This window comes from Papio anubis, chromosome 5 (genome assembly GCF_008728515.1).
Source record: "Papio anubis isolate 15944 chromosome 5, Panubis1.0, whole genome shotgun sequence".
Lineage (NCBI taxonomy): Eukaryota > Metazoa > Chordata > Mammalia > Primates > Cercopithecidae > Papio > Papio anubis.
Genome location: NC_044980.1, coordinates 114,842,721 through 114,861,413, shown reverse-complemented (window position 1 = coordinate 114,861,413; position 18,693 = coordinate 114,842,721). Strand labels below are relative to the sequence as shown.

General features: G+C 34.3%; 1 protein-coding gene across 2 annotated transcripts in view; it reads right to left on the bottom strand.

Annotated features, from left to right (window-relative positions):
• SRFBP1 (serum response factor binding protein 1) overlaps positions 1–18,693 on the bottom strand; it is a 61,243-nt gene that overhangs the window by 39,359 nt on the left and 3,191 nt on the right. For both annotated transcript variants that reach the window (XM_003900032.5, XM_021939620.2), the window contains exons 2-3: positions 9,677–9,765; positions 8,582–8,654 (exon numbers count right to left, since the gene is read on the bottom strand). In XM_003900032.5, coding sequence (XP_003900081.1) covers positions 8,582–8,654; positions 9,677–9,765 — 162 coding nt within the window. The remainder of the gene's footprint in view (positions 1–8,581; positions 8,655–9,676; positions 9,766–18,693) is intronic.

Here is an 18,693-nt window from a genome sequence, read left to right as displayed (position 1 = left end):
AGTATGTACATAGAAATGAGGTTAATACAGTTGTGCATGATGACAGGGGTCAACTGATGAAAATGCTTTTAATACTCATGAAAAATTAGATCCCATCTGGCAGACAATAGGAAGCTAATTTAGGTTCTTGAACAGGAGAACAATATAATAAAACAAAGTAAGTTTACTACTAAGAAATTTTACTAGTGTCAGGTTTTTGCTGGCAGCCAGTTAAAGAATTACTAAATGTCTACAAATAGTACTGTCTCACTTTAATTCCAAGTTGAATTTCATGTCAAAAGTTGAATCTTCATATTCTAAAAACTAAGCTTAATGCATTTTTCACCTATAAATTATTTTCATCAATATATAAAAATAATTTTCAGTCAACAAAAGCTTAAAAAACTTGTATAATTCAATTGTAGAATGATCTGCATCTTATCAAAAAATATTAATTAAACATAAACATTAGCAAATAATGCAGTCAAATGAAGCTCCCAAAACTTCTGTTTTACCATACAGTCCTATCTCTCACAGTAAAATACTTTTTAGAAAATCAGGCAAAACAGCTTGTTTAATGTAAGTGATTAAACATGATCACATTTTTTATACCAAATAAAAACATCAAAATTATTCTTGGCATATAAAATGACTCACTTCTATCAGGTTCAAAGAGGCAGACAGAGAAAATGACACCCAGCAATTACATCAGGCTGAAGATTCTACATAGAACACTTCTGTATTCTAAGAAATAAGTTGAACAACCTTTTTCATTCTGGACATTCCCTTCTAACAAAATGGATGGCCTTGTGAAGAAAAGCTTACTGTTTGCATATAATTTGTCTCTATTTAACCCCAAATTGAGGTGATATCCAGTTAAAAAAACAAAAAGAATATCCCATTTTGTAAGACCAGTTACTTACTGATCCTATTGCTGCTTTTCTCTAGGGCGCTTTGTCTCCTATTATGTGTTTCCAACAAAATATGTTGTAATATTTAACTCTTTTCTCAAGCACCATATTATTTCAGACTGGAATCATGATAGTAGTATTGGTTGTCCAAAATTTTTGAATTAATAATTTAAAAATGCTTTGGATACTTTCACAGTTATTAGGAAATGTTTGGCTAAGGTTTAGGTTCAAATTTCCAGAATTACAAAACAAAAAATCACATCAAAACAAAACAAAAATAAATGGGAAATATTTTTTTAAAAAGCCATATTATACTGCTTTCTTCCTTCATACTGCTGAATCTTGTTTATACACTCAGTAGCCTCTGAAGTAGGCTTATCTAGGTGAAGAATTCCAGAATCAGTTCCTTATTTAAAACTTAGTTGTATACTATGACTCAGTAAATAGTAATAGCATTTTCATCTCTTTTGCCAACAAAGGCCTGCAACTTGTTCTTTGTGTTCAAACAGAAGCAAGCAAGTTCAAAAACAGACAATATATACTACTGCTATTTTTCACATATGTTCTTATTTAGAAGACAAGAATATTTTAAGGCAATCACAGACTTTACATAAACATGGTCTACAATGAAAATCATGACCCCTATATATTAAAAATGCAACAGTAAGAATTTCAGGAATATGACCTATACAAAATAGTAACTTAAAGCTGTAGAAACCACATGTCAGAAAGCAAACTGGGATTTCAGTATGATGATCTGTTACTGAATGCTGTTTCATGAGTGTGAGGAGAGCATTATATACTGATCTTCTAAAATAGTGCTATGATTTCCTGTTTATAATTTCAAAGGTCACAGTTAAGTACAGAAGGCTAACAAACCAGGACATCTTTCTTGCTCTCCTTTTAGAAACAAAAGTTCTACCTTTTAAAAAATTAAATTGGAAGTTATATGGTCTTAGGGTATTGGCTAAGGTGACCGTATAAAATGAAGAACCTTTTTCCTCCTGTTTCTGATACCTAACAAGCAAAAAGAAAAGCCTCTGATTACAGATTCTTCTTAATAACAGTTCCATAGTATTCCATTTATCTTTAGAGACTCAGAACAACCTCAACATTGTAAACGTGCCAACATGTAAAAAAAAAAAATTTGCAGTAGAAATCACTCCGTCAGCTAGTCAAGCAGCATTCACTATATATCAGACACATTACTAGGTGTTAGGAACAATTAATTGAGTAAAATAACCCATTTTCTTAAGAAGTTCTCTCTAAGCAGCAGGAATGGCATGAAAGCAGACTGCTATACCATATGATAGCACAAATACACGAAGTAAAAGGGCCTGTATAGAGTAGGTAAGTAATTCTTCTGGGGTTAGAGTTCCAGAAGTGCCAGGGAAAGTTTCCTAGAGCTAATAACATAAGAATTTGGTGTTGAAGGAAGAGGAAGTGTTTGTTCAGGTGGGAGAGATGTGCTATGTTTAAAAACTCTGATGTAGGCAATGGGGCATGAAACTGCTAAGTTTGGGATTCAGTTTAGCTGGTAAAAAAAAAGGTACAGGGTAAGTGGAAGATAGAGAAGCAACAGAGGGGTAGCTAGAGTACAGACCACAAAGGGTCTTGTATATCATACAGGGAAGAAGTCCAATTAGATATGCATTTTAGAAAGGTCACTGGTTAGAGTGCAGAACATGATCTGAAGGCGAGACCAGAGGCAGGAAGTCTATTATGATTTGAACGTGTTTTTAAATGTGCTCATTTCAAAAACACCTAATTCATCATTCCCTTCTTGAAAGAGTTTCTTCAATACTCTTGGTTCTTTTTCTCCTTCACTGGCTACATTTTTTCAGTCTCTTTTACTTTTTCTTCTTCATCTTCCTAAAATCAAAACTGTAGTGTGTCTTGAGGCCCTCAGAATAAGATAACATGATTAATCATCCCCATACCCCCAATCCTGAAAACAACCATAACACCTGGACATGCTACCCAAAAGCCCTACCTGCCTATCTGAAGATATTAGAAAGTAAATGGAAACAGACAGACTCTAATGGACGGTCCACCAAGCTTACTTGGAGGAAAGAAGATGGAAAGCTGTACAGCACAAGTAGTTACCATTTCTTCAAGGTTTAGCCTAAGGCCAACTGCAATCAGCAGGATTTAGAAACAGTGGCAGAGCTACCCCTGAAAAAATGAATCCAGGATACTTTATCTGCTGAGAGAGCAGGGTAAGCCCAGAAGGGAGAGAGAGAAAAAATCTCTAAATATCTTAAGCGTTCAGATAAGTAGTAGATTTAAAGCATCTTGCTGAAAGACAAAAGATCTAAACTGAAACTGGAACTGCTGTCTAAGAAACGTAGTTTAAAGTTAAAATCTAGCCAAGAAAATTCATTAAAACAGCCACTTATTCAAGAAAAATAACCAAATCCAGAATCTCTGCAACTTCATAATGGCCAGGGTACAGTCCAAAATTACCCAGGAAATTTTGAACAGGAAAGGAAAGGAAAAAGAACATTTTTCTTCTCCATAAACAAAAATAGCTATTATCGCTATCCTTGATGGTGTTCAAAAAAAATTCAAAGAATGAAAATATTATCAGAGAAATAAATTATTGCAGCAGAGAAATAGAAACAATAAAAATATTTTAACAGATGTTGCCATAGAACATTAATCGCTGGGTGAAAGACTACAGGATATTCACACAGTCTCACAGTATCATTTCACAGATTACTTAGTAACAGCAAACCGAAAAGATACCTTTACAATGGAGAAATCTGGCATATGGCACTTAAATCAAGTGCCAGAAAATTCAGCACTGATAGTAAAGGTACAAAAATGCATGTGATACAATGCACTATTATTATCATATTGCAGTATTACAATTTTCTATAGGTTTGAAGTATTTTCCAAAAAGTTGGAAGTTAAAGTATAAATACAGTATTATACATCATGAAACACAAAAGAAAAGCTAAAAGGAAGATTATTACACATTAGGGAGGGGAGAATTAAAGTAGCTATCTTGGGATCTATTCATTTCCTTTAACGGGAGGAAACTCTAGGAAAGGGAAGTGATGCAGTTTAGTCTTCGTGTTAACATGATGGTAAGCAGTCCCTCTGGTAGATAGGATAATGAGTTTTTGTTAGGAGGAGGGTCCTTATCTGAAGAATGATCTTAGTAGGCTGTCCCTTGTTAAGGATGCTTAAAATAAACAAACCCAGAATTTACAGGTTTATGAAGCCTGGCACACTGGAGAATATCATGTAAGCTATATAACCTGAGGATATTACATGGAGAAGTTTCAAAATGTAAATGCTCTCTGATATGAGGTAATAACCAGACTCATTTGGAGACTCTGCGCTAGAAAGTACACATCTGATGTGGAAAGGAAGGGCCTGTGGAATTACATAGAGTCCCAGATCTCTCTCCTTGCTTCACCTGTCCCCTTTGACTATTTGCATCTTTACAATTATTAGTAAAGCTGATTCTAGGTAAGAGCTCTAACACATTGAGTCTGATTTGATAACATATTAGCTCACAAATAAAATTGTCAGAAATAATTATAGTGTAAGATTAATGATACTTTTAATATGATTACTTTCATAGAATAAACGAACAAAATGTCAAGTTGACATAGCTAATTAGCACAGTACAGTGTACTTACAGGCTTCAATAAGGTATCTTTTACCCTATGAAGGAACTTGTTTAGGCATTCATAGGAAAAAAATTTACCAAAACCACAGTATGTGAAACTATAGAAAAAAACTCAATAACTTTTTAAAAAGCATATATAACCAGAAACATCACAAAATTCTAAAGAGTATATGAATACATACAACGATAAACCTCCAATCTAAGGGGTATACGCAGCCTAGAATACTTCTGAACATGTCCTCTGAAATGGGATTCTCCCTAGAGTTGTGATGAGGTTCAAATGATATGATAATTATATTATTTTGATGATATATCATTTCACTTAACTTTTATGCCTTTACAGATTATAACCTATACTATTTTTTTTCGATTTGTGATCTCCTAATGACAATCACTTAGGATCAAGCTGTGCAGAAGCCTGAGACAAAGTGATCCTAACTACTGATTACAAGCTCAAAGGTTGGTTTTAATAATAGATTTCAGAATATAAAACTAGGGGAAGAATAAAACAAAAGGAGAGAGTTTTAAACTAGAGGAAAAGAGGTAGCAGGCAGAACAAGGTCTCAAAGAAGAACACACAAATTCTCATATTAAGAATATTCAGGATAGGAAGAAATAACAGCCTTAGAGAGGAAGAGGTTAAAAAAGAATACAGATAGGCCAGGAGTGGTTGCTCACGCCTGTAATCCCAGCACTTTGGGAGGCTGATGCAGGCGGATCACCCGAGGTCAGGCGTTTGAGACCGGCCTGGTCAACATGGCAAAACCTCATCTCTACTAAAAATACAAGTTAGCTAGGCGTGGTGGCAGGCACCTGTAGTCCCAGCTACTCAGGAGGCTGTAGCAGGAGAATCATTTGAACCCAGAAGGCGGAGGTTGCAGTGAGCAGAGATGGGGACACCGCACTCCAGCCTGGGCAACAGAGAGAGACTCCGTCTCAAAAAAAAAAAAAAAAAAAAGAAATACAGATATAGGCTACTGTGTATATTTACCTGTGAGGAATTAAAGGATCTGAAGACATGTTGCACATCTTTGGGTCTTTTTTTTCCTAGATGGCAAGTTTCATGTTTATTAAATGATCTCCTCCAATATCTAGGAAAGTGTCTAGCTATATCATAGGATGTTCTCATCTTACTGAAGCAGTATACTACAGTGGATAACATAATTAGCTTTATAATCAGTTATAAGTTGCTTAATTTCTCTAAGCTTGAGTTTCCTATTCTGTAAGACAGGGATAAAAATGGTATCTACCTAGTGAGACAGTAAATATAAAACACATCATATACTGCCTGGCGCATAGTAAATGCTCAGTAAAAGCTAGTTGTTACTTTCATTATCGAGTAAGAGATTTGTTGCACATTTTGAGTAATTTCAGTATATGTTTGAATTTTACCATCTCCTTTTCCAGCTAAGTAACTTACTGATCTTTAAATGTTGATAGCTAATTTAACTAACTTTCAAAGAAAAAGAAACTGTTTTAGAAGCCAATATTTCTACTAATATCAAAGTTAAAAGTATAGACCCTATTAGAAAAGGCAGCAAAGACTTGGGTTTCATACACCATAGTCTATAAAATTAGAACCTATGATTTTAAAGGATAAAGATCAAGTCAATTTTTTTCTTGGTTGGGCAGAAAAAGCAAACTCTCATTTCTAAAAATACTCAGGATTTCTTCACAAAGAAGTCATCCTGCAACAAAATACCCTATTATTATAGAAAGCAAGAATAGGACAGTATGTCATCAATAAGACTATAAAAATGAAGCAGTATCTGAGCCAAGGAAAAAATTTCTCTGGAAAAATAAATAAGCAGAGGTCTTTTCTCCAAATTTAATTAAGACTGAGAGTTTGTTTTGTCACCATTTATTTGATACTCTCAAGTAGGTAATAACCACTTCCTAAGAAAATTACAAATGACCTATTAATTAAGAAAAATGCTGTATGTATTTGCTTTGTTTAGAAAAGACAAAAAAATTTGTAAAAGAACCATAAATAAGGAATAAAATTTGACATCTAAGAACAGCAAATATATAGTCTTTCTAGTATTCATTTTATATTTAAATTTATTCCAGTTTTTAAAAAGCATTACAAAAGAAGTTGAAGTCACAGTAGCCAACCCAGTATGCCCTAATTCCTGCTACAAATTCAAGACATATACATACTATGAATTTTATGAATTCAAGGAATACATAGGCTATGAATTTGGCTTTCTATGATGCAACCATTCCATTGCATAATCACAGTGAAAAATAGAACACAAACCAAACCAAACCAAACCAAACCACGGTAGTGATGTGGTAATCTTGTAAACTACAAACTTTATCACTGAATCAGATTTCCCTTTGCTGATGAGATTCAAAACAAACAAAAAAAAGAAAACAGGCTTTACATTTAGATCAAAAAGGACAACTTTTCTTTCTAATTAACTTAACCAAATGTATCACTGAAATTTACAACAGGGAAGTATTCTAAAGATTGAGTATCTTTTGTTCTCAAACTCTTCGTACACTGCATACAAGTTATTATATATAATAAACCATGGAAAGAATGTAGTGTGTGCATATATATATTTTACATATATCTATATAAATATTTAAATTCCAGTTTATTCCAGTTTTTAAACAGCATTACAAAAGAAGTTAAAGTCAGAGTAGCCAACTATACATTGTGTGTGTATGTGTATATATATACATGCATACACACACACACACACACTACATTCTTTCCATGGTAAAATAAAATCAGCAATTATATAGTAGCTCAAAGCCTCTGAATAATTTAAGACTACAAAAATGACTATTCAGAAGAAATTACAGGGAAAAATTTAAGTAGGCAATGTAATTTAGTAAGAACCTTGGTTAAGAGAAAGTGAAAGAGATAAATTGTAACTTCCTATTTTATTGCTATTCTCAAGGCAAAATCTCTAAAGATTTTATTTCTCATAGGACTATCATTAAAAAAAGGTATATGAAAAAGACTAAATAATCTGCAAACCACAGAGACACAAATCATCACTGACAGTCAAATACAGAATACTTTCTATTCTTGAATGACTGGATACAAAGGGGATTATAACTTTGAGAAAGAAAAGTTTTATCAGATGGATTCCATGAATTTTACAAGAGTGTGCATTGAGGGGAGGGAAGAACACAAGAAACAAATATACTTCATATCAAAGAGTCGTTTCCTAGATGTTTTTATTCAGATTAACTGGGATAACTCTGTCCTATTAAACACTTTAGTATCCCTTTAAAAGGAAGAAAGGGTGAGAAGCTTTGATAACCTAACTCAATTAAAATATTGTTAGAGAGTTTTCTTTCTCTTTTACCTAATTCAAAACTTGAAAGTTATACCAAAATATAATAGGCAAACATGCATGCAAAATGACCCTGCAATTAAGAAAATTGCTGGGACCAAATGTTGTTTTTAAGTTCTACAGTAAAACAGTCTCCCAGACATTTAATGTCATGTCATTTGGTAAATGAAAGTTTCCTCAAAGTAAGAGCAGCGAGAAGACCTAAAAATTATGCTAGTGAAGAGTCTGACTGAAAAAAAACAAAAATATGGGATCATGTTGGCCTAACACTAATTTTACTTGAAGTTACTACAGAACTGAATAAAATGCAGATACCAATACATAAAATTTATTGAGTTGGCAACAAGGAAAGCATGATGTCAGCCACCAATATCACCATCCACATTCCCAAATAGCGTGAAGACTTTACTTCTCGAACTGACTTCATGTTAAAGTTACAGTAAAAATTAAAAACCTGAGGCATGAGGCATTATTAAACATAGATGAATTTAGTTTGGCACAATTTTGACTCAAATTAGCCTAGCACTTTAACAAATTCAGTCAAAAACATAGAAAAATGCAAGCTTAAACATTACAATTTTCTAAATGTACTACATTTTCTCCAAATAGACTGATACAAGATATCTTAGGCAACTCTCAAGCATATTCAAGTAAGCAATACCACACACAAACAAAATGCAGGATAACAGGATACTCAGAAATATACGCACATTCACACCCACAGAAGTCCTTACCTTCATGGCATGGATCTCTTCAAGCAATCGTTGCGCCCGTCTTTGGTTTTTTAACAGTGCATCTTCAGTACCCCTACAAAAAATACATTACAATATGTAGCCAGGCAAAGCATTAATTTTTAGACTCATACTGTAATGGATAATCACTTCATTTCTTTTTAGAAAAGCGTAATAAATATCTAAATAACAAACACGCCACTATCCTACACTGCCCATTTTCCCCACTCCCAAAGGAAACCTCAATTTACTAAACAAACCCATATGTCAGTAACTGGCAAAAATAAGTACTGTCTTGGCATTGTATTAATGACTATCATTGCTGATAGTTTGCCTTCTCTAGTTCCTTAACAACACTTTTTTAATCAATCAATAGTATATTTTATGTAATATAAATTTCGTAAGTTACAATTAGAATTTGGCTACAATTTTATCTAATGAAAATTTGCTCTCTGGAATTTAAGAAAAAATAAAGAAGGGCTATATTCTGACATATTTATGAAAAAGCAGGAAACTAATCAGAAAAAAACATATTTGAAAGCTAAGTATTCATGCTTACATTATAAGAAGAACTATAAATAAAATACTTTTTCACTAACACTAGTGATACTGAAAATACAAAATACTGTATTTTTCCAAGAAATTACATGGAACACAATGTTCTAATAAACACTTTCACAAGGTACTGAAGATTTCAAATTGCTTAGCAATTCAAGAACAAATGTGATATAAAATCTTCAAAACTGATTGTTAAGGTATTACTAGATTTGTTAAGCTGTATCAGTATCTTAAAATAACTTCTAATAACATAAAACAGATAAGCCCAAGGGAATTTTATTCTGAAGAGACCAAAAGAGAGTTTTGCAAAAGCAGCAGAAAAATTCATCCTGTATCTTGAGCAATGATGTCCAAACCATAGAAGGGCATGCTGACACAGCACATTCTATCTCACATCATCTCCACATACGAAACAAAAATGCTGTATGAGTAAGATATTTGATTACTTCTCTATATCCCACCCTAAACATTTTAAAGCATCAAATAAAAACAACTTTTGACATTTTATTAGTCACAAGTTCATGACTTTAAATGACTAACTTTTTTGACTTCAGTCTGCCAACACTCCTGACAAGTTTTCGGATAACCAAAACTCGAATTCTCTTCACTTCTTTTCTCATCTTCACAACCTTTGAAGAATAAAGTCATAATTAGAAGAAACACACTTACTTCAGGAACAATCACACTTTATTTTGAGTCTTAATATTGTAGACTTAGTCTACCACTTTACTTTTTTTGTCTAACTATATTCATAGCTTGATGTAATCAAACCTCTTCCATAAATAGTGAAGGAATAAATCAGCAGTGTAAAAATGTGTCTAAGGGCTTAAGAAAAACAAGTTATAATTTTTTAAAAAGTCATGGTATTGCCCGAGATAAGTATTTTAATGTTACACTTATATCTTGCTGGGCTTGGAACACAATAAACAGTGAGTTCCCTGAAATCGGAACCTGTCATATTCATCTTTGTATTCTCACCATTTAAAACAAAGCCTCACTCATAATGGTAGGAATTTAATTTGTTGAATGACTATTTTAATTAGCAATTTATTTTATTTATTTATAAAACAAACCTTTCATTATTTTTAGTTATAAATTATTCCAAGTATAATTTTAAAAGCAGCTCCACAAACACAAGGGCATTGTGTGCAAGCATATGTGCATGTCAACATAAATGCTTCCCCCGCCACACATATACAAATACATACTTTAAATCATCCTACTAGAGAACAATGTTTAACTCTAAGAACAAAAAACAGAGCTATAGACCAAGAAATGGAAATTCTAGTTATAAAAAAAATACACATCATAACAGCTTTCAGTGCAATGGCATGTAATCACGGAGTTTATGTTTTGTCTATCACAGTTAGGAGGTATACATCTTAAAAATTACTCCTGGAATGTCCTTCTTCCCCTTCTTCACTTTAGGGACTACATAAAATTCAGTTCCGATATAATCCTTCCAGTGAAACCTTCAATGACTTCCTCAGTTAGAGATAACCACTCCATCCCTGCAGCCCCCACTATACAGATTCTGTCATTAAAGCATCTACCTCACTGCATTGTTACTAATGGCTCACGTGGCTGTCTTTTTCTATAGACAGCAAGCTCCTAGAAAATAGGAGTCTTGTAATATTTATATAGTGTTTTCTTTGTCCTGCAAGAGTGCCTGGCACACAAAATTCCTCAAATTCTTCTTGCCAAAATAACATTATCAACATCATCCTGTGTCTTTAAGGCTCTTCCATTTAATTAATAATATCTTCTCTTACCCTTCACATCATTCACTCCCTTATTCACTGAAGATATTAGCAACCAACTTACAACTTTATACCCTAAGTTCTGCCATCATTCTGTGTAACTTACATGTCCAGTTGAATAGCCCATTTGATAATTATATCTTCATTTCTTTACTTATTTTCTAAAGACCTAATCTATTCTATCTCAGCCATCCACTTCCATGGCTACACTGTCAACCTTGTCTTCATTCATAATATTCAACTTCTAAAACCATTAATTCAAATATTCCACACTGTGATCACAACCTCTATCAGCTTGCTTGCTCAACTCCACCCACCACAACCATCTTTGACTTCATTAGGACCACCAATCCTTTACATGTTCCTCTTTTTATGCAGTTTAGATACATGATAAACACTTGCCAATTTCTTAAACTCCTATCCCTCTGGTTAAGAAACCATAGTCTTGAATGAAAAAAACACTCTGAGTTCTTCATTGTTGTATGCCAATAGCAAATACTTGTAACATTCTGTCTACTATAAATTCATCATAATTAACCTCAAGTGGACCCCCATTCTTTCTAGCCATCCTATATTTTTTCTGTTCAATTCACTCTACAATGCCTGTTTTAAACTTTTGCCTACTGTCCTGAATCCTCTAGTCTCCATCCTCCCTTCTTTCTTTCAATTGCATGGAGAAAGTAATTATCAGTTGGGGACCATCATTTTTCTACTACCATGAATGCAAATATACTTCCATGACCCATCTTCCTTTACGAATAAAGTTACAATACAAGATATACCACTACACATATCTGAAGTTAATCTTTTAACTGTCTTTTAGAGCCCATTCTCTTCTGCCTTCCTAGAACCTCTACTATGGATTATCCCTTTACCATAGCATTGTCATTCTCTTCCTTTTAACACATTTGTTTCTCACTGATTTTTAAACATGCTTGAGTCATTTTCATTAGAGACTAAATAAACATCCTCATTACATAGTTCACTAGGACCACCCCCTCTTTAGTTATGTGGAGAATTAAGCTTTTAGAAAGAGACATCCAAACTCAGTATCTCTATTTCTGCATGCCACACAAATCCAGTTTGATTTTCATCCTCATAAAGTCTACTAAAAGATGTCACTAAGGACATCAATGATTTCCAAAAAAGCCCCTGAAATCCAATGGAAATTCGACATTTTTGACTACTTTCTCTTTCTTCAAACATTCTTCCCTTGGTTTTCCAAGACAGTTTTCTTCTTTCCTTTCTACTCACTCTATTTTGATCTTCTTTGAAAATTCATCCACCTCTACCCACTCATAAAATGTTAAGAGTTGAAGGGGCAGTCCCAAGCCAGTGTTTCTTTTCACAATACATTGCTTAGCTCTGGGAGATCTTATGTGTGCATATTTGTCACCTAAACAGAGAGGAGTCAAAAATTTTACCTTCAGCTGAGATCACTCCTTTTAGCTTCAAGCCCAAATGTGCAACTTTCTGCTTGACATTTCTTTCTGAGTGTGCTCAAAATCACCTCAAATTCACACTTAAACTCATGTTCTTCACCTCCAATAAGACCCTTCCCTTCTTTTGTTGGGGAGGGGAGTTTCATATTTCAGGGAATGGAACAATTATTTTAGTTATAAACCTAAGGGTCATTAGAGGTAGCTCTCTTAATCTTTCACAATGAATCTCCAAGTCCTGTTAATCTTAAATCCTAACTATCTTTCAAATTGTACCACTTTTTCCCCTACCTTGACCTTTTCACAATCGTGGCTGAGATACTGTTAACTGGTTTCTCCGCACCTATTCTTGCCTCTCTCCAATCAGTTATCCACAATGCCATCAGAATAAAATTTTTTAAAGTATATATCCAATGTCACCTTTACGTAACTCTTTTTAAAGGTCTCCAATTGTTCTCAGAAGAACCACACTGGCCTTTCAGTCCCCTGTCCTCACCATGCTCACTTCTACTACAAAGCCTTTACATCTACCATTTCCACTGGTCAGAATGTTCTTTCTTCTCATGTCAGCTTGTTAACATCTATTCATCCTGATTTTGGACCAACTGTCATTTCTATGAAGAGTCTCTTCTGGCCTCCCTGAGAGGGTCACAAGTACCTTTACTTGGTAACTTAATACTTTACTTTTAATCTTATTATTTTTAATGTGTCTTTCCCCAGTAGGTTATAAATTCTGTGAAGGTCAAGTATCTGGTTTTATCCAACACTGCATCTCAACACCTAACATAGTGCATGGCACACAGTATATGTCTAATAAATATTGGTTAAATAAATGAACAGAAATGTAACAATACACTGTCTATTCACTGTTTCAAATGCATAATATATTTTTAAAATGCACAGTAATCAGGCTTCTTTCCCCCTAGATAAGTTAACCTCTTAGGAATTTGTTTCAAAATTAGACCCATTTAGGAAAAAAAACATACTTTGCATAAATGAAAAGGCACACAGACAAGGTTTAAGGAAAAAAAAAAAAAAAAAACTGCCACGTTGCATAAACAGAATTATATGGTGTCATGATACATTTTTAAAAGTTATCCATAAAATAAACTAATAGCAAGTGATGAACTATACATTAAAATATATTAACAAATGTTTCTAATTGCTTAACTTTGCAGGTGCATGAGATGATAATATACCATTTGCTAACCACTGTTAACCAAACTTAACTAATAAACTGCAGAGGGCAGAGTTGGTCCTTGGTTGCAGTCCAATCATAAGAAAGCTTGTCTCCAATTTTAAAGTTCCAATTTAAGAAATACTATGTTTGCATTAATGGATAAGGGAACTCTAAAACCAAAAAGAATACCTCATATATTTAAGACTTAGGTTTCCCCAAACACTTAGATTTTTGCAAAACTGAGGACAAATATAGCCTTTAAGTTAGGATTTAAAAGGCTGCCAATTCATTTGTCACCCAGGAGTTATAAAGTTGGTTGACAGACAACTCAGAAGTCAATGAACAGACCTAATACACCAATACTGCCAGAAGTCCAAGTGCACTGCTTAATGGCAGTACACTTTGGCAAAACTCTAACCAAAAGCAAGAACTATCATTGTTAGAATTGTAAAAACAGTATGATTATTGTTTAGGAAGGAAAGAACAGAGCAATAGTGTGAGCACAGAGAAAACAGAGGCTTAGAAATGTAAATAAAATATGCTGACACAGAAGAAAGCAAATGAAAGAGAAGTAGAAGGGGTCTGAAGACAGAAATTGAAGTGAAGATCTGAAGCCATCACCAACAAGACTGACAAAGCCAAGCCGAGGGGCTTCCAAACAGTAAGAGAACGCATTTAAGACAATCTATAAGATCTAAAGAAAAAGAGTTAAGACTTACATACACAGTGAATATATATGTACTGACAGTGAAGTACCACCTATAAATTAGGCATACAGAGGCCTTTAAAGGTAACCTGGCAAAATCTAAACATAGGGCATCTCTTGCATAGACAATATAAAAATACTATAAATACAATGGAAGTCTAATATAGCTATTTGGGAAAAGACCATGTGAGATGACTCAGAAGAGTCAACATAAACACAGGAAAGGAAACCACAGAGAGGCAAAAGTTGGCAGTGTCCAACTCAAGGAAATTCCAAAGAAAGGGTTCCCCAGCTCAGAGACTTGACAAATCTAATCTGTTCTGGAATAACTCAATTATGGGAACAGATGCATCATAGCTCAACATGAATCATGCAACTAAAACCCCTTTCTGCATTTCTACATACCAAGCAGCTGATGGTCAGTGTATACAGGAAAAGAATGTGTTTTACAATGTGAGCATTACTATGTATATTAGATTTTTTAAAATAAGCTACCTTTCTCATTCACACAATCTCTTATACACTTATGTTTAATATGAATTTGCTTTTTAGAGAATGAGCTCTATTTCTGTGGTGACAATGATAGGAAGTTTCTGATATACAAAGCAGACAGCAGACTTTGGTCCAAAGACAAAATTAAATGCTACTTGAATTGACTTTTGGCTGTCTATGTGTTAGCTGGCCAACTAGTTAGCCTCTGATAATTCACCAACTTCACCACGCTTTTGAGTTAGCCTGTAATAAAAATCTATAGTTATTAGAAAATAGTTATTCCAAGAGCTAGTATTCTTCCAGGGGAACTTGCGGTGTTCAGAAAAATCTAACTATATCTGTGTTTCTAAGAACACGTTAAAACTTCTGTCATTCATTAATTACTTATCAGGTTAGTAAATACAAAAGAACTATGACAACACATTCTCTGTATGAGGTTGTGAGGAAACAGACAAATACACTGCTGGTAGAAATGCAAACTGGTTTACTCCTTTGGAGGAAACCTTGCTGTACTTTAACAAAAGTCCTACTTCTAGGAATGTATTCCGAAGACACCTTCTCAACAACAGGAAAAGGCTACACACAAGATTATTCATTGCAGCACTTTAACAAAATGTAGCATGAGAGAGAAGATAATGTATATAAATAAAGCATATAGCAATGTAGTATTCTAAATCAATGCAAAAGATCTGTAGGTATTACATGGATAAAACTTGAAAAGTAACATTTGGTGAATAAAATACAGAAGTCCCCCCTTACCAACAATTTTGTTGTCAGCAGTTTCAATTACCTGCGGTTAGCCAAAATTCCAAATATAAATAACTCATAAATTTTAAATTGTGTACCACTCTGAGCAGCATGATGAAATCTCTCACTGTACTACTCCATCCCACACGGGATGTAAATCATACATCCAGTGTATTCCTGCTATATCTGTTACCTGTCCATTACAGTACAGAAAATAATAATAATAATGAAGACAGTTTGGTACTATCTGAGGTTTTAAGCATACACTGGGGGTCTTTGAACATAACCCCCATGGATAAGGGGAGACTACTATAATTTATAATTTGTAAAACAATATACAGTTTAAAAGTACACAACACAATACTATACACTGGGTATAGATACTTATGTTACAAAAATTGTGAAAAATATAAAGAGAAAAACACACACCAAGAGGAATAATTACAGCTGAGGTAGAAAAGAAGATTGGTGGAATTAAACATTAAGATATAGCAAAACACTGACATTTCCTAAACAGAGGAAGCAGATTATAAGATTCGTTACATTATTTGCCATACGTTTGAAGTAATTCATAGTTAACAAAACTATTGGGTTTCTTGTCTTTTTTGGAGACAAGGTCTGGCTCTATTGCCCAGGCTGGAGAACAGTTGTGTGATCTCGGCTCATCGCAACCTCCGCCCCATCCCGAGCTCAAGCCATCTTCCCACATCAGCCTCCCAAGTAGCTGGGACTACAAGTATGTACTACGATGTTTGGTTAATTTTTCTGTATTTTTTGTAGAGACGAGGTTTCACCACGTCGCCCAGGCTGGTCTCAAACTCGTGAGCACAAGTGATCCGCCAGCCTCAGCCTCCCAAAGTGCTGGGATTACAGAGTGAGGCACTGCACCTGGCCAAAATTATTGTTTTATAAAAAGGATTCTAATTATGTCATATGGATGATAACTTATTGTTGATTTTACTTTTTATTTCTGATGAGCAACAATTTTAAAAAATATCGAATGCTTAGTGATTATCTACAATTTAACCATTATTGGGCACATGCTGCCACCTAGCAAAACTTCCCAGAATAGTTTAATAACTAAACACAAATTGGTTCTTTTCTTACAGATAGGCCCTAATTTAATATTTCAGAAAAAAATTGTTAAAAAATACTCTGCACCTAATCATGACATCGGAGTTTTGTAACTTCATAAGCACATACAAACATGGTTCCTGACATTCTTATGTTTTAAAATATGTGGAGGAAACTCATTTTGTTCTTTGGCACTTTAGTTTCTACCTTTACTGTCTTACAAGAAATGAAAAGCAATTTTCTAATGGGCTTACTGGTAATTTGCTATCAATGAATAAAATAGGCCAGGTGCGGTGGCTCATGCCTGTAATCCCAGCACTTTGCGAGGCCGAGGTCAGAAGATTGAGGCCATCTTGGCTAACACGGTGAAATCCCGTCTCTACTAAAAATACAAAAAAAATACATATATATTAGCCAGGAGTGATGGCAGGCACCTGTAGTCCCATCTATTCGGGAGGCTGAGGCAGGAGAATGGTGTGAACCTGGGAGGCGGAACTTGCAGTGAGCCGAGATTGCGCCACTGCACTCCAGCCAGGGGGACAGAGGGAGACTCCAACTCAAAAAAAAAAAAAAAGAAAAAAGAAAAAAAGAATAAAATAATGTCAATTGTATACATAGGATTTGGACTTCCTATGAAATTAAAGCACTCCATCAGATTGCTACACCTCCTAATTCTGATTTTTACATATCACTGCTGTCTAAATTTTAGAAAACAGATGACTTGAGAAAATCTAGCTCTAGTTTTGCAAATTATTTACTCACTAAATTCTATGGCACTGGTTTTCAATTGTGCATTTCTCCTCTAGTTCTAATGGAAAGGGAGAAAAAAGTCAGCATTTAGGAGATTTTCCCTCTCATTTGAACATTAGTTGACAGTTATGCTATCCATGCTTTCATCTGCCCAATATATATTTACTTCTTATATTTACCTGTAGACAAGGTACTGTGCTGGAGATTAGGGAAGCTGCTATAAAAAGCAATTAAAAATTCTCTCTTCTAAGTACCAAGAATATGCAACAAATAATCAAGATAGAGTAAAAAGTGATGGTTTATTTTTTAGAAGAGTAAAGATAAATTTTTACTTTACTTCGCAAGAATAACAACAAACTTTAATCTTAATCTCTTTACAACATAGTATTGGAAGTTCTGGCCAGGGCAATCAGGCAAGAGAAAGAAATAAAGGGTATTCACATAGGAAGAAAGGAAGTCAAATTGTCCCTGTTTGCAGATAACATGATTATATATTTAGAAAACCCCATCATCTCAGCCCAAAATCTCCTTACGCTTATAAGCAACTTCAGCAAAGTCTCAGGATACAAAATCAATGTGCAAAAATCACAAGCATTCCTATACACCAATAACAAATGGGGAGCCAAATCATGAGTGAACTCCCATTCATAATTGCTACAAAGAGAAAAAAATACCTAGAAATACAACCTAAAGGGATGTGAAGGACCTCTTCAATAACTACAAACCACTGCTTAGGGAAATAAGAGAGGACACACACAAATGGAAAAACATTCCATGCTCATAGGAAGAATCAATATTGTGAAAACGGCCATACTGCCCAAAGTAATTATAGATTCAATGCTATTCCCATCAAGCTACCATTGACTTTCTTCACAGAATTGGAAAAAACTAATTTAAATTTCATATGGAATCAAAAAAGAGCCTGCATAGCCAAGGCAATCCTAAGCAAAAGGGACAAAGCTGGAGGCATCGTGCTACCTGACATCAAACTATAATACAAAGCTACAGTAATCAAAACAGCATGGTACTGGTACCAAAACAGATATATACACCAATAGAACAGAACAGAGGCCTCAGAAACAATACCACACATCTACAAACATCTGATCTTTGACAAACCTGACAAAAACAAGCAATGGGGAAAGGATTCCCTATTTAAAAAACGGTGTTGGGAAAACTGGCTAGGCATATGCAGAAAACTGAAACTGGACCCCTTCCTTACACCTTCTACAAAAATTAACTCAAAATGGATTAAAGATTTAAATGTCAGACCTAAAACCATAAAAACCCTAGAAGAAAACCTAGGCAATACCATTCAGGACACAGGCATGGACAAAGACTTCATGACTAAAACACCAAAAGCAATGGCAACAAAAGCCAAAAATGACAAATGGGATCTAATTAAACTA